Source organism: Heteronotia binoei, chromosome 6 (genome assembly GCF_032191835.1).
Source record: "Heteronotia binoei isolate CCM8104 ecotype False Entrance Well chromosome 6, APGP_CSIRO_Hbin_v1, whole genome shotgun sequence".
In the NCBI taxonomy this organism is placed as follows: domain Eukaryota; kingdom Metazoa; phylum Chordata; class Lepidosauria; order Squamata; family Gekkonidae; genus Heteronotia; species Heteronotia binoei.
In genome coordinates this window covers 89325446-89341791 of record NC_083228.1, presented here as the reverse complement: position 1 = coordinate 89341791, position 16346 = coordinate 89325446, and the positions used below count along the sequence as shown (strand labels likewise).

The 16346-nt window shown below is 41.4% G+C and overlaps 1 protein-coding gene across 3 annotated transcripts in view; it reads left to right on the top strand.

The window, feature by feature from the left end:
• ANO7 (anoctamin 7) overlaps positions 1-16346 on the top strand; it is a 51745-nt gene that overhangs the window by 20500 nt on the left and 14899 nt on the right. For all 3 annotated transcript variants that reach the window (XM_060242113.1, XM_060242112.1, XM_060242111.1), the window contains exons 7-15: positions 613-670; positions 1604-1714; positions 4479-4644; positions 5892-5982; positions 6784-6880; positions 10005-10148; positions 10228-10365; positions 12276-12374; positions 12460-12562. In XM_060242113.1, coding sequence (XP_060098096.1) covers positions 613-670; positions 1604-1714; positions 4479-4644; positions 5892-5982; positions 6784-6880; positions 10005-10148; positions 10228-10365; positions 12276-12374; positions 12460-12562 — 1007 coding nt within the window. The remainder of the gene's footprint in view (positions 1-612; positions 671-1603; positions 1715-4478; positions 4645-5891; positions 5983-6783; positions 6881-10004; positions 10149-10227; positions 10366-12275; positions 12375-12459; positions 12563-16346) is intronic.

Here is a 16346-nt window from a genome sequence, read left to right as displayed (position 1 = left end):
ACCCTTAGCATGGGGCTATAGAAACCACCCAAGAGAGGCTGTTAGGTGTGGATGCAATTAGTATGATAAATTCTAAGCCATCAACTCTGCCTTACCTGACCCCTGACCCTGGACTGAATGACCTTATCTTGCCTTCTGGCACCTGATACTCAGCCTGCAAACTAAGAAGTAATATTTTCCTTAGCATTTTTATAGTTTAAGCTACATACTGCTCAACTACTTGTCTTCTGACACCACCTACTGTTAAAATTATATTTCTGAGTCAAGAATTATTGCTATTAAATAAAGGCATTGATTTCCATTTGATAAATTCAATTAGACCTAGGTTTAACTGCTGTATCAGCAGCTATCACTCAGCCCAAGGTGACATTTCTTCTGATGTTGCACTAGTATTGCATGGAAGATTTGCTCATGGCCTCCAGTCTGAACTATTTCACTGAGGAAATCTTGTAATATTTGTTTGTCTTTAAGACTGGGTTTGTAGAGGCTGTTTAATGTTCATAGTAGGTGGGTAGATAAGAATAGTGGTGGCCTGAAGCATCTATTCTTCCCTCACAAGTTTTGGGTTTCTAGTCTACTATGTTCTCAGTCCAGGTTTTTTTACCCCTACAGGTTTCTTGGGAGTAATCACCATGAAACTTTCTTCAGCAGCACACAACGGCACAGAATAGTAAGTTCTAAGCCAAGGATGGGAGGAATGCTGGGGAACCCAGCCCAGAAAGTAGTATGTAGAGGGAGTCAGAGGACATGGGCTACTTGGCTTAGTGACAAGCTTGGCTGTCCTGTTGGCACTAAGAAACAGATCCGAAAGAGGAACACAGAAGTTAGATCCTTATAAAACTGGGATTAATTCTAATAGTGTCATTCATCCTGACTCTTATTCTATCCCCCCTGCTTAATTTTCATCAGAGATTGTCTTTTTTTTTTTGTGCACTAGTCAACCTAGACATCTTATTGCTATTCTTTCTACACACCCCTAATTTTATACAAACCCTCACTGGTCTGTAATCAGTTCTCAAGATTCTCTTCCCTTTAAAAATAATATTATATAGCCTGTAAACTTTGGATGCAGCACTGAGAAGCAGAACATCAAGAACAGTGCTGCATGTTCCTTGTAGTTCTATGATTAATTCTTAGGATGTTTAGTTCTTTAACAAAATGTATCTGGTGCTGGGATGTAAAGGGGGAGGCCTTTGTGGGTGTAGAGATTTAGGAGCCATTTTTTAAATTTAATATTGTTACTTTTACTGGTTTTATCTCCTTGGTGAACACTTCTAGTGTGTGTAATTTTTCATCAGTGAGAAGTTAAAACCAAAGTGGAGACTTGCAGCAGGAAGGAACCCAAGGAAAAATAGTTTTTTAAGCTCTCTTTTCCCATTACACTGATCTTGCCCTTTAAATCACAGTCCCAGTGGCTGCATTTTTATATTCTAAAAAAATCATGGAATTATACATAATGTGAGGCTGCACCCAAAGAATTACAATAGTGAGATGCTGTGGCACAATTGCCTTAGTGTTCATACTTGGAATAATACAGGGAAGGTGGTGGTTGATAAGAAACAAAAGCACAATCCTGTTTTTTTCTTTCTGTGCTTTCCACTAGCTGTATGAGATTCTGGCCACCACAACATATGGCGATCCAAAGGAAGGGCATGTTGGAGTGGAAAGACTGCTGAATGAAGAAGTCTTCTCAGCTGCGTTTCCACTGCATGATGTAAGCTGGCAAGCAGATTCTTCCTAATTTACTTCTGCTCACATGGATAGGAGCATCTTAGCCAGAGTAACATAAAAAAGAAGAACCAAGAGACTGCAACATTTGAACAGGATGCCACCAAGAATTCCACACTCCCCAACTGTATGTCCTCCTGAAAATGGATCCATCTTTCTCACTATGTATGCAGGAAACAAGAGCCACCTTAGTAACATTGAATGCCTAGATTGGGGGTAGTTGGGTACAGGGCGCCCCACTTACAGTGCTTGCCACATGACTGCTGCTCTATTGGATAAAAATTGGTACTTCATGATGCCATAAGCAGCAATAGATAACACACACACCCTCTTATGACAAGATCCAGTAGATCTACATCAGTGTTTCCTTTACAGGAGTGCAAATTAAACTTTTCAGGTATGGGGTCCTGAACAGAAGGGGGATTGAGGGGTGATGATGAGAAAGTTGGTTCACATGTAATGCCAAACTGTGGTTTGAAACTACAGGAATGAGTGCTGTGTTTGCATCCTCCCCTCTTCACTCTTCCAGTCTTTCCTCCCATGTACTCTGACTAAATTCCATCATGTTATCTGTTTCAACAAACTATAGTTAGCACTATAGTCTGAAATTGTTTGAGAAGCAAACCCAAAGCAGTTAAGCAGAGAAAGGAGGTGAGAGGGCTATATGAGCCCAAGAGACATTCCCTCCCATACATCAACTCCAGGCTAGCATCTTTTGTATTGACACACAGGGTTTTTATTTGCTTGTTTGGTTTGTTTACAGCAGAGTTGATAATTTCCATTATAGCTTTACTGACCCTAGTCCAGATTCTGCAAAGATAGCAGAATAATAGTTTAAACAATGATGACAGACTCTTGTTGGGAGGGGTGGGGAATGGAAGAGCTGTTTGCCCCTTAAAACAAAACAAAACAGAAATGCATGTCACTGCCTCTGAAGAGAGGGGTACATAATCTTTTTAATAGTGTTCATGTAATACAGAATTTAAATATTAAAAGTAAGATCAACCTTCCAAAGACTCTAAAAATTGTGTGAACCAGCGGAGATAGGAGTTGTGCCTGTAACAATTGCACATCCATATAATTGCAATCATGAGAAAGGTGCTCACTGAAGAACAGAGCCATTTAACCAGCAACATCAGCCTAAGGTCTGGATGCTGGGACAGGTTCTGTACAATACAGGTGACAACCCAAAGGTAAAATCAGAAGGCTGAAATGGAGACTTTTGCATCCACATACCACAATATAGCATATTGTTCTATAGCAGTCATTTGCAATTAGATATTGATGTGTGGATAAGCTAATCCAATTGCAAGTGACAGCTGTAGCACAGTATCGAAGCATGTGTGAATACAGATCCAAGTGGGCAGCCGTATTGGTCTGAAGCAGTAGAACAAAGCAGGAATCAAGTTGCACCTTTAAGAGCAACCAATTTTTATTCAGAATGTAAGCTTTCATGTGCTCTCTTAAGCACACTTCATCAGATGAGCGGATCAGGTATTGTGAGCTGAAATACAAGCAGTCTGGCAAACTAACTGGTCACATGGTCACATAAAACAGTACGGCTAGGCCATTTGGTCTGGATAGCCATAAAAGGCAATAAAATCTCTGCCAAATGGTGTTTTTGCAAATCTAGGTGAATCACGTGTTTTATGTGACCAGTTAGTTTACCAGACTGCTAGTATTTCAGCTCACAATACCTGATGAAGTGTGCTTAAGAGAGTGCACGAAAGCTTATGTTCTGAATAAAAATTGGTTGGTCTTAAAGGTGCAGTTTGATTCCTGCTGTGTGAATACAGTCCATGTTTCATCTGTAAAAAACATGCTGATCGCTTAGTTGAGTAGTGAGATTATACATGAGATCATTCCATCAAGAAAAGACAATTTCTGTCAGAAGATTTAGTAGCTCCTGTTCTTGTCCTTTTGCGAATATAGACCAGAAATTCTCTTCCAATTTGTACTTGTCACTGAATAGTCCTCTCTGTAGTACTGCTAAAACTTTCCAGGGAGGCATAAAGTTCTTCCAGTGTGGTTTTTTGTAGGTCTCTGTATTATACAAGGAAGCACAGATCTGACCATTCCAATCGGTGCAATGTGGCCAGCTCTTTGGTCAGCAAGTCTCTATCTGTGTTGATCGTTGGTGCCAAGAACCATTAGGGTGATTAGGCAATGCCCTTTTAAATAGGCTTTTGCTTTCCTAGAGTCCCTCTCTTTGTAGCCTTAAAATACCAGCACATTTGGCTTGCATTTCTCTTCTGATTTCTCTGCCCTTGGAACAAGGTAAAAGTTTTCAGGGTTCACTGTGCTTTCAAAATATTCTGTTCCATATTTGGAGCTAAGCTACTATTTGATTTATACAAGATAAACAACTTTGATGTGACATCAATGAAGAGCCTCTGTTTACAGCTGTGAACCTCTCAGTGTGCGGCAGAGGTATTTCCCTGGGTTTATGCAAGCAATTTACCTTTTCAGTCATCTAGCTCTCTACTTGATACAGAGAGAAGAAAAGCCGTAGATTCCAAACCTTTTCTTGCTGAGAGAATACACTTGGTTATTCAAAGAAAGATAACCCATTTCACTGTTATGGAAGGAGATATTTAATTATATAATTTGAATCTGGATCCGAATGTTGTTAATGGTCAACTATGAAATTTTGTATAAAGGCATGCGTAAATAAAGAATTTCCATATTTTAATATGAAATATAACAAAAATCATATTTGATGTAATTAATATTTCATACACTCCCCAAAGGGTCCTTTCAGGATGCCATCAGACAAGCTACCCCCCAATGAAATGAATCAGAGGCAGATTCTTTTCCATTATTGGGCACAGTGGAGAAAGTGGAAAAAATACCAGCCTCTGAATCACATTCGCAGGTACTTTGGAGAGAAGATTGCACTCTACTTTGCCTGGCTTGGTGAGTATGAGGCCCCTTGCTTTCATTCCCCTGTACCTTGCTTTAGTGCTGCGTTGAACTCTGTGTGAGCACAGTGGTGCTCTGCTGCGTCTGTCTACTGCTTCCTTCCTTATTTGAAACTAGGTTTGAATCCCCATCTTGCTGCAGAAGCTCACTGGATGGTTTTGGAAGGTCACATATTTTCAGTCTAATCTATCTCACAAGGTTGTTGTCTGGACAAAAAGGAGCAGAAGAAAAAATGTATGCTGCTTTTGTCTCCACTATGGAGAAAGGCGAGGTGTAAATGTAATAAATAATAAATATAGCTGAAAATGGGAGGCAGATAAAATGTAGGTTGGTGAATGACTGAGAAGGAGAAAATGGGGCAGGGAACTATGCCACCACACAACAGTTTTCCTAGGTAGAGGCTGCTGAGAAGGGAGAGGGAAAGCTTAAGACACATAAGGTAGGCTGGCTGTTGGTTGAGAAGGAGACAGGGTTGCCAGTTCCAGGTTTATAGAAAGTCCTGCCTTGTCTTTCCATGGCCCCAGTGGGTTTAAGTATTTACAGATGGGGTTATGTTAAGAATTAGCCATAGTGATGAGGAAAGGAAGGGAAGTTTGGAGTGAGGAGGTTGCATGTTAGAGGTAGTATTGTCTACCTTATGTAAACATGGTATGTCTGAAATAGTTCTCAGCTATAAATATTGGGTCATGAAGGGAGAAAAAGCTTCAGGCCAAAAATGCTAATATATGGCTTGGATCTTTGTTAGTAAGAATGTTAATGCAATAACAATATATTATGTCAGAAGTCACTTTTATCAGGAAAAGTCCTGGTTAATGATCTGAAAGCCTCAGTCTAGATCTCTATGATGCTATCATTGTTTACCACTGAAGAGGATCAGATCGAGGTGATGTGGTGTCCATTTCTGCCACTTCGTACCTATGCTAAATTTTTGATGTGGGGATGACCTGAAACTAGATTTCTGGCAGGGTAAAGTTGGTTCCATAGCTAAGGTGGAGAAGGAAAGAGAGGCCAATGAACATGGGGGCTTCATAGCGACACTGTACACCTCAAGCACATTTACCACCATGGACCTGTTGTGTGATTACCTGGTGGTGGTGGTAATGCATTAAGTATGATTGTCAGATTTAATGTTCTTCCCTATACCTGAAGAAGCTGTGGATTCCTTTCAGGTCATGTGTTCTGAAATGGCATTGTGGAATTGGGTTGCTTCTGCAGTTTCAGTATTGCCTTTGTTGTTTTAGGTTTCTACACTGGATGGCTCTTTCCAGCAGCTATAGTGGGAACTATAGTCTTTCTAATTGGCATCTTTATGATGTTTGATGACATACCTGCGTAAGTATGGACCTTTCCCTCACCCTGTCTCAAGAGAGCTACAGGAACTCCGTAGAGCTTTGTAGTATCTGGCTTTCACATGGATATTGCAACAGCTGCTCTTAAGCAGAGTGTGATGCTTCAAGATGTCCCATCAACCAAAATGAATTACTTGATTTAGCAGATTTCTACTGCTTGGATTCCCAAAGTGTATTGAAACTTCATTCCTAAAATGCAGATAGAACATGAAAGTTGACTCTGTTGCTCAGCATGTGCCTGTTCAATCAGTTGTAAGCATGGAGTACCCAATGCAATAAAGAGCTAAGCTAGATGTGACACCGAAAACAGATTTAATGTGTGGAAATATCTGTTGGTGTAGATTAGGATCAGAGCCTTGGGAAAAAAGGCATCTGCCCTGTCCCCCTCTGCTGTTTACTGTACTGTACCGTCAACCTCCATGGCCATTATTTGCCCCATGGAAGGGACACACCAGCACCAAATTTATAGTTGTATATTTCTCATGGAGCAAATAGCAGCTCTGAGGAAGGCAGCATGAATGAAGCTGAGGAAATGATGGGCAGGAAAAGGATTAAGCCTTCTTCCTTCTGTGGCCCTAACCAGATTCAGCTGCTTCCCCATGCAGATGCCTTTTCAACTTTAAAAAGATCATGGGAGATCTATTATGAATCTCCCAAGATCACATCTAGTTTGACCAGGGAATGAAGTTTCAGAAGAGTATTAAGGAGTCTACTGCAAGCTAATCAAATAGGTTAATTATTTTCTTCTCCCCACTTTTTCTTCTTTCCTTTGTATGAACTATAGAGAGGAAATCTGTAACAGTGGTGGTAAATACCAGATGTGCCCACTCTGCAAATCCTGTCCATACTGGAACATCTCCACAATTTGCCCAATGTTCAAGGTACTGTTCATAGCTCTGACTAAAATGACAATTTAAAATATGATGAGGGATTATATCTTTAAACTACAGTGATGCTAGATTATACTGCCAAGCATGCCCAGAATGAATTGTCAGACTGGAAACATTTTCCTTTAATCACTCTGAGAGATGACTGTGATCCTTTCAAGGCATAGCTGCTGTGCTTCAAAAGCACTTTACAAGCACCCATCCTACATCACGAAAGTGCCATAGAGGGGAAGGTTCCTATATTAACTCTTCTATCCACCTCCTCATTGAGGGTTGGTATACATGTTTATGGCCACCATTTGAAAACTGGCTTCAATTTTTCCATATGGTTTGGACAAGTTTTTCTTTGCTGCTATTTGTGTGTGAGAGAGACAGTCAGAAGGCAGATGTCTATTTGGGGAATGATTAGTGTGGAGGGAGAATTATCTCTCTGTGTTCCAACACTGGTGTTTTTAAATAAAACAAAAACTCCAGAAAAGAAAATTATGTCTGTGCGCTCAGGTGTACAACTTAGACATAGGCACTACAGATTCCAGTGGCCTTTTGTTTAATATTTACCACATCCTAAGCAATGTTCCCTCTAAGCTGCAGAGTCTTGTGAGCAAAAATTTTACTTTGTGAGCTACTGGTATTAAAGTTGTGAGCTGTTGCATAAATTATTGTGCTCTGGGGTCATCCTTCCTGAGCTAAGACAAAAATGTGTGAGCTGAAGGCTAAAAATTTGTGAGCTAGCTCACGCTAGAGGGAACACTGTTCCTAACCTATGGGATAGCATCTACCTAGAATTAATAATTGCCTGTACATGTACAAAAACAACTGTTGTAGCTCCCAGTGCACCACTGAGAGGGAAGGAGCAAGTTAGTGATGTCACTGTAGTGGAAGAGGAAATGAGTCTTGCAGTAGTCAGATTGGCTAAGTGATGCAGCGTGAGATGCCACATTTCTATTTCTGGAACTGTAAAATGGGAAGAGAGAGTGTTGTTCTAAATTAATTTTATATGTGTTGCTAAAAGTTTTTTGAGCCTTTCACCCACTCTTAGGGGCCATGTGTGAAACACAGGAATGCCATGTAAAGGAGCTGGTATCCAGATTCTGTGATAGCCATACAATCACATTTACATTACAACCTTAATGTGGTTTCTCTTTATATGAATGGAGGTGCTAATTGGATGGACATTTGCAGTATTTTAACCACTGTTTTTTCATAGAATAGAAGATATTCAGGGAAAGCTTTTAAAACTTCCATTTTTCCTTTCTGTACTGAAGTGAAGCTTCACTATGGCTTCACTGCTTTCAAGGGGAAACTGACAAGATGGTCAATTTTACCTTTCCCTATTTTGCAGAGGTGTCTTTCCATTCTCACACGCTCTCTGAAGGAGCAGCATCAGTGAGGGGAGGGAAAGGGATGGAAGGAGCAATAAGGAAGGGAAACATTTCCCCACCACAGGTACCAGATGTTAGGTTTCCTAGCATTAGCCACTAATGTCATTCTCCAGCCTACCAACATTCACTTCCTTGCTGGCACTCCACTCACAAGGCAGATTCCCTTCCCCATGCCTCCTCCCCACTTCTAGTCTAGTAGTGGTAGTTGTTGTTGTTGTTATTAATCACCCAATCCCTCCCCACAGGCAGGGCTGTGGTGATGTACAAATTTCATAAAAACAACAAGATAAAACCAGTTAAAACATTTCTAGATATTCCAGTAATCAGATGGCGAATAATAATCAATCCCAATCCCAACTGCTGGCTATTTCATGGGCAGTGGGGGGAAGAGGGCGATGTAAATAGCGAGGGTGCTAGTCAAGATGGAAACTGTCACTGTCCTCAACCAAAAGACTGGCGGAACATCTTTGCCTTGTAGGCTCTAGGGAATTGCATCGGATCCGGCAGAGCCCTGATGGTGTTTGGCAGAGAGTTACTCAAAACTCTGTTTTCACACTCAGATGCTTGGCTTGCAACAGGAGGAGGGGAGGAAGGCTGAGCAGTTGCCTAGAAGAATGAATGACTCATTAAAGCCGAGGAGCAGTCAGTCTTGGGAGGGGAAATGATGTGCTATTCCTTTCTTTTAGTTCCATGTGTAGGCAAATGTTGCAAATTAGCAAATGGTGGTATCACAAAGAGGAAACAAGATTAAGCAATGACTAATCACTTTATTTAATGGTGAATTGTAATACTGATTAAACTAATGATGGGGGTGAGAGGCAAGCAGGAGGCTACCCACTATTCCTCCCACCCCCACCACATAGAACAGAATCTTCTTGGGAAAGGCTTTTAAGATATTCTCGTATCTTCTGTATGCAGCACAATATGAGTCCATATCCAGGGCGAGCAACTAGGGGAATTTTTTCTCCTGTACTAACAGGAGGGCATGCAGTGATATTTAAAACTAGAAAAGCATTTGCTTGTGAAAAGTAGCAGTACTGAATTATTGAAAGCATTGTGATTATGTGATTTTTAATCTTATGAGGGAGGTTCCTGAATCTGCTAGAGGTTTCGAACCATACTGTTCTTGAGGACATTCTAGGTCCAGCCACTTGTGCAGAGCCTGGGTTGCATTATCTTGCTGTAAAGTTTGCATTTCCTTGGTACAAGAGATTATCTGCTTCAATCGTAGCTGTTTTTCAAAGGTGTGTTTTGTGACTCATGATCCAAAATCTATCATGTACGTAATCCTAGCTTTAATAATCTTCATGTAAAAATTCTACTAAGACCAAAAGGAACATGAGGTATATTACCTCATTACCTTATCTTGGCTGTTTGAAGATTGCTAAGCAATGTTACACACAAAAGATAATTACATAATAATTATTTGTCTCTTACTCCTATTCAGATAACTTCTGTAATTTGGTTTTTAATCCATTGTACAACAAATTCAGTTTATAACTCTCAGCACCAAACTACATGTTACAACAGCAGGTCCATGTTTTCTGAGGCTTCAGCAACCTTCTGACCATTTATCCACTTGATATTTCCCCATTCCACACTTTTATTAATGAATGGAACAGACCCAGATTTACAGGCATAGGTCTACTGCCATGATATATACTTTAGCTCACTGCCAGATTGTCCCTGCCCAAGTATATTATGACATACTCTTCTATTCTTTTCTGGCTTTTCAGGCAGGTCGCCTCTTTGACCATGGTGGAACTGTTTTCTTCAGCATCTTCATGTCTCTCTGGGCAGTCACATTCCTTGAGTACTGGAAGCGAATGAATGCCACCCTGACATACCGCTGGGATTGTTCAGATTTTGAAGATATTGAGGTATTGGCCGTGGGGAAGTGTTAATACAGCTAAAGCCCCACATTGACATATGGTAAACTTCTGACCGTCTTTGTTGTAGGAACGACCACGGCCCCAGTTCACTGCCATGGCTCCCATGACAACTAAAAATCCAATTACTGGAGAGGATGAGCCATATTTCCCCAGGCAGAACCGTTTCAATAGAATTGTTGCTGGATCAATGGTCATCATCATGATGGTGAGGGAACTGCTGTTTGTGAGGATGGGGAGAGGGAGGTCACACAGAGCTGAGTCACAATTAGTCCTTTTAGATGCTCTTATTTCTTTGCTAACCAGTCTTCTTTCAGACAAGAATATTTAATTTCAGGGCAGACTGGGGAGTTAAAATGGCCAGGAGCAAATCAGGGTGAGTGACCTCTGCAGTGCAAGAACTACTGGGGCTTGGCTCTGCTTGCTCATGGCTGCTGGTAGACCTCCAGGGAAAGCTCTACCATCAGGAACATCCCAGCAACTTAAACTGCTCCAGTTTACCTTTTCTAAGGGCCAGACTACATGCTCAGGCTTTTTAGAAGCTGACTCCTGGTTTCCTGGACCTAAGAACCTTGCAGTAGAGATGAAACCATTCTTTGAAAGCCACAGTACACTTCTGACATGGAGTTTAAAATTTAGCAGCTGAGCAATCCCACTTGTTGCCCCTGAATTGCAATGGTCAAAAGTGGCAACTGAGGCAGAATGAGTAGAGTCCATGACACAACACTTTTTGCTGTTTCTTGCGGAAAGTCATACAGGAGAACTGGGAGATTTGAAGAAGACAAGCTATGTCACCTACTTCTTTGACCTTTGACTTACCAGTATGATTTCTTTTATTCTGATTAAAAATAAAACTTGGAAAGAGGAGAAAAGCTACCCAGAAAGCAAAGTCATAATTTCCATGTATGCTAAGACAAATCATTCACTCTTCAATGAGCTCTCACCCCAGCTACAAGTGGTAAAGTCCCCTTGGGGCAACTGGCATAGCCACAGCTAGATATATGATTCTGTGCGGCTGACTTTTCAGACTGAGTAAATGGACTTCGCTCTCTTTTGGTTTTATATTGTTATATATTTGTCACCTAGATTTTTTTTTTCTTCTGTCAGGATCTAATTACCTACGGACCCATGGTTCTATATGATGTGGCTGTGGCATCCTGCATTATGGCTGACTTTCAAAGATGTTTGACTTTCAAAACTGTGATCTAATGATGAATGCAGACAGGATTTTTGCTTTCACACAATATGCAAATAACCCAGCAGCTGGATTTATTGCATAATGGATTTAATTACTTCTGTGTTTTGAGTAAATGTGTAAAACAGCTTTCCCTAAAAAGCATGCTAATAAGACGTCATCATAAATCAGACTGGCTGATGTTACTGCTTAGAGGCCCATGTTGCTGGTTGGTTGACTATGAGCCAGTCACACACACTCAGCCTAACCTACCTCTACATGGTTGCTGTAAGGATAAAATGGAGGAGGGAAGAATAATGTAGGTTGCCTTGAACTCTATGAAGGAAGGGCAGAATAAAAATGAGATAAATCATCTTATGGCGGCAGCTTCTCAGCTTTGTGAATTTCTTGAGTCAGCAAGAGCTCACTGGGGCTGATTTGTGGTGTGGTGCTATAGTTGGTATAGCTTAGTCACTGTTAACGTTGACTTGGGAAGTTTCTGGCTTCAAACTCACCTCAGCCACAAACTCCTAAGGCTTAGGCAAAGCTGTGTCTCTGTCTCAGTTCTCCACCTGTAGTATGGAAATAGTGTCTTCCTAACTGAGGAGCTAACAAGATGTTAAACACAAGCATATCTAGTGGCCACCTACAAACAAACAAAAAAAGAAGCTTCCATCCTGCCTGCCCCCCACCTCTGGGCTTCTGCACACATGTTAATCCAAAGACTGTTCCATACTGAACTACTTCTTGGATCCTAGCTGCCTTTTTGGAGGTCTCTTTTTCTGTAGTGGTTCTGTCACATGTAACATCTACTTTGACCTTTACATAATTGTTCTAAGAATTAGCAAGGTAGTGAATGTGTAGCTCTTTGAACACTCTAAAGCATTGTATAAAGTTCTGAGGTTGTTTTTCTTGCCAATAATTCTGACTGATCATGCCTGCAGATTGCTGTAGTGGTGATGTTCCTGATTTCCATCATCCTTTACCGGGCGATCATTGCCGTGGTGGTGTCCAGGTCTGGAAACTTCCTCGTCGTGGCTTCAGTAAGACATCTGTGTGACTGTTTTCCATTCTCTCCCTTTTGTCTCTTAATTTGGACTTTACAGTCTCTCCTGTTGCTTTCTTTAGGCCTCTCGTATTGCCAGCATCACAGGCTCAGTGGTGAACCTAATCTTCATCCTCATTCTTTCCAGAATTTACCTTGCCCTGGCACACTTTCTTACCAAGTGGGGTAAGTGGACTGAGTTAAGGAGCTGCTTCTGCCCCTACACCTCCTGTTCAAGATCCAGCTTCTTGAAATCAGAATAATAAAATGTTAATTTTTGTTAAGTTTATTCCGTTCAGTGCATTTACTGTTCTGAGAACAGCTTCTAAAGCAAGAAACAATGATGTAGGAATGAAGGCAGATCAACATTAGAAACCTGGTAGAAGCAGTTTGAGCATGTATCTTCTGCTTACAAACAAATTTCTGAAATGCAATGAGTGTTCAGTTTCCATCTACTTTAGGATGTATAATCAGTGCCTCTGGTGAACTGTCCGCACTTTTATTGGTTGTCATACCTCCTGCTTTGCAAACAATGGTCTCCGAAGGCAGCTCCCATAAATAAAAAACCTCTGCCCTCAGGCTTACAAATTGACAATACAAGACACACAAGGGAAGGTGGGTAGGAGACAGAAGAGGGAGATTTGAAAGCATCAGAGTAAAGGTATCCAGGTGGGGCCAGCCTGATCTTTCCTTGCTTGAATGCAGATGGAGCAGCTATCCTGCAGTCTTTGAGCTGATGACAGAGGCTGGAGTGTTTTTCTTCTCTCCTCTGTAGTCTCAGAGCCTGTGACAGTTTAGGGGCTGATTTTATGGTTTTGATAGTTCTCCCCCCCCCACCCACCCCCGGACAGTTTTAGATGTGACTGATTGACATAATCTGCTTAAGAACATAAGAGAAGCCATGTTGGATCAGGTCAATGGCCCATCCAGTCCAACACTCTGCGTCACACAGTGGCCAAAAAAATTATACACACACACACACACACACACACACACATATATATATATACACACTGTGGCTAATAGCCACTGATGGACCTCTGCTCCATATTTTTATCTAACCCCCTCTTGAAGCTGTCTATGCTTGTAGCCGCCGCCACCTACTGTGGCAGTGAATTCCACATGTTAATCACCCTTTGGGTGAAGAAGTACTTCCTTTTATCTGTTTTAACCTGACTGCTCAGCAATTTCATTGAATTCCCACGAGTTCTTGTATAGTGAGAAAGGGAGAAAAGTACTTCTTTCTCTACTTTCTCCATCCCATGCATTATCTTGTAAACCTCTATCATGTCACCCTGCATTTGACGTTTCTCCAAGCTAAAGAGCCCCAAGCGTTTTAACCTTTCTTCATAGGGAAAGTGTTCCAACCCTTTAATCATTCTAGTTGCCCTTTTCTGGACTTTTTCCAATACTATATTCTCATTTTTGAGATGTGGTGACCAGAATTGCACACAGTATTCCAAATGAGACCGCACCATCGATTTATACAGGGGCATTATGATACTGGCTGATTTGTTTTCAATTCCCTTCCTAATAATTCCCAGCATGGCGTTGGCCTTTTTTATTGCAATCACACACTGTCTTGACATTTTCAGTGAGTTATCTACCACGACCCCAAGATCTCTCTCTTGGTCAGTCTCTGCCAGTTCACACCCAATCAACTTGTATTTGTAGCTGGGATTCTTGGCCCCAATGTGCATTACGGTACTTTGCACTTGGCCACATTGAACCGCATCTGCCACATTGATGCCCACTCACCCAGCCTCAACAGATCCCTTTGGAGTGCCTCACAATCCTCTCTGGTTCTCACCACCCTGAACAATTTAGTGTCATCTGCAAACTTGGCCACTTCACTGCTCACTGCTTATTTATAGATTATTTTTTAAAATGTTATCTGTTTCCTTTTTATGAATTGTTGCTCTTCTCTACTGGTGTCTTAAACAGGGGCTTTTAAAAGTGGTTCTATACTTTTTGTGTGTGTGGTTTTAATATGTGTTTTGAACAATTTAATTGCTATTTATCGTTGTGTATGTTGAGAATCTGTTTTGTTAAGAGGAAGGTTATGTATGTTTGAATAAATTTCCTTGTTTGAACATATAGTATATACATTCCAAAGTTCTTAAAATTCCAAGTGGCTGATATCAGAATTGTTCAGAATTTCCTTAGGGTTATTCTTCATTTTAGAATCTTCAGGCCAATCCCTTCCATAGTGCTGCTTGACTGTCTCGTCAACAAATACCACAAGCTTATCTGGTTCTGCCATTTCTTTTACATTACCCCATCTGCCATTGCCATAATTAAGATATAAATGTTTTATTACTTTCAGACTATCTTATAGTCTGTCTTCTTTCCTCTATAATGATTCAGAAGAACTAACTTCGATAGTAATCAGGATCCCCTGAATATTAGCTATAAGAATATCCAGCCTTGTACCCAAGATATCCTATATGCTTTTATATATTTTATTTCAAATGGAGGCACACATTTGTTGGAGTGAGAGAAACTGATAGGGTTTTGAGCTCCACGGCATAATTAGACAATCATGCACCCATACTAAAATATCCTTCTTAGGGCCATACTAGACATGGTGGCATCCTTGTGTCCACTGCTCTTCCACTCATGCCTTTCCAAGTGCCAAAGCAACTGCTTGCATCAGAGCATGGGGATCATAGATGTGTCAGTGCTTGATAAAGTGTGTGTGGGGGGAACAGCACCTCAGCCCACTGCACTGTGGCATTGAGCATGACTTTAAAATGGCAGCAGCATGCTTGCCACATCTAGTTTAGCCCTTCGTTCTCTGGTGCTAGAGTGTGCACATCCTGTTAACTACTTTGAAAACGTCAAAATTTCTGTAGGAGGAACAGGAATAACCCCAATGCTCAATGCAGCAAAGGGGGAAAATCCATTAAAGTTTATTCCAGCAGCTGTATTACCACCTTGGGAAGGTTCTCTATTTCATATGAAGTGACAGGGAGAACATTATATGGAAGTGATGAAACTACTAGTGCGAGAAAGATATATAGACTTCATGAAGTAACCCAAGAACCATATTGATGATATTTCAATAAGCTGTTACATCTCCAAAAGCGACTGCTGAGGTAGCATTTCTACATATTTGGGATACCAGCTGCAGTGGATTTATGTGGTCATCGGTTTAACTAGCTATGCAAGAAGGACTCATTGTTTCTGTGAACTCTGAAGATCCTGCATTGGCGTGGGTGAAATGTTTTGCATAAAATCAATCTGTTTTTGCCCACTTCAACCACACTGTTTAATTGCACATAAAAGCCCTTTTTGCCTGCAACTGATTTTTTACTATGGAGATGATTTGATAATAGGCTTGCCAATCCCCAGGACCCAGTGGGGGTTCTTCCGCTTTCCCAGGCTCCTTCCCGCCCCCAGTCAGCTGGCCAGCGGGGGGAAGCCCCGCCCCCAAAGCCACCATGTGACTTTCCCCCTCCGGAGGCTCCAGTGTCCGATTGGAAAGGCTTCCTCTTGGGATGGTGTGTCTGTGTTACTTTGAAGAAGTTGGCAGCAACTCATGAGTAGAGAGGTCAATCCCTTGCTTCAGAGTCGCCAGAAAGGGGGAGGGGAGGAAACATCTGCTGAGCACTTCATTATTCCCTATGTGGAGATTGATTCTCATAGGGTATAATGGGAAATTGATCTGGAGGTTTTGGGGGCTCTGGGGGAGCTGTTTTTTGAGGTAGAGGCACCAGATTTTTAGTATACTATCTAGTGCCTCTCCCCAAAGTATTCCCCAAGTTTCAAAACGATTGGCCCAGGGGGTCCAATTCTATGAGCCCCAAAAGAAGGTGCCCCTATCCTTATTTCCTATGGAAGGAAAACATTTTAAAAAGTGTGCTGTCCCTCTAAATGTGATGGCCAGAACTCCCTTGGAGTTCAATTATGCTTGTCACACCCTTGTTCCTGGTTCCACCCCAATGTCTCCTGGCTCCACCCCCAAAGT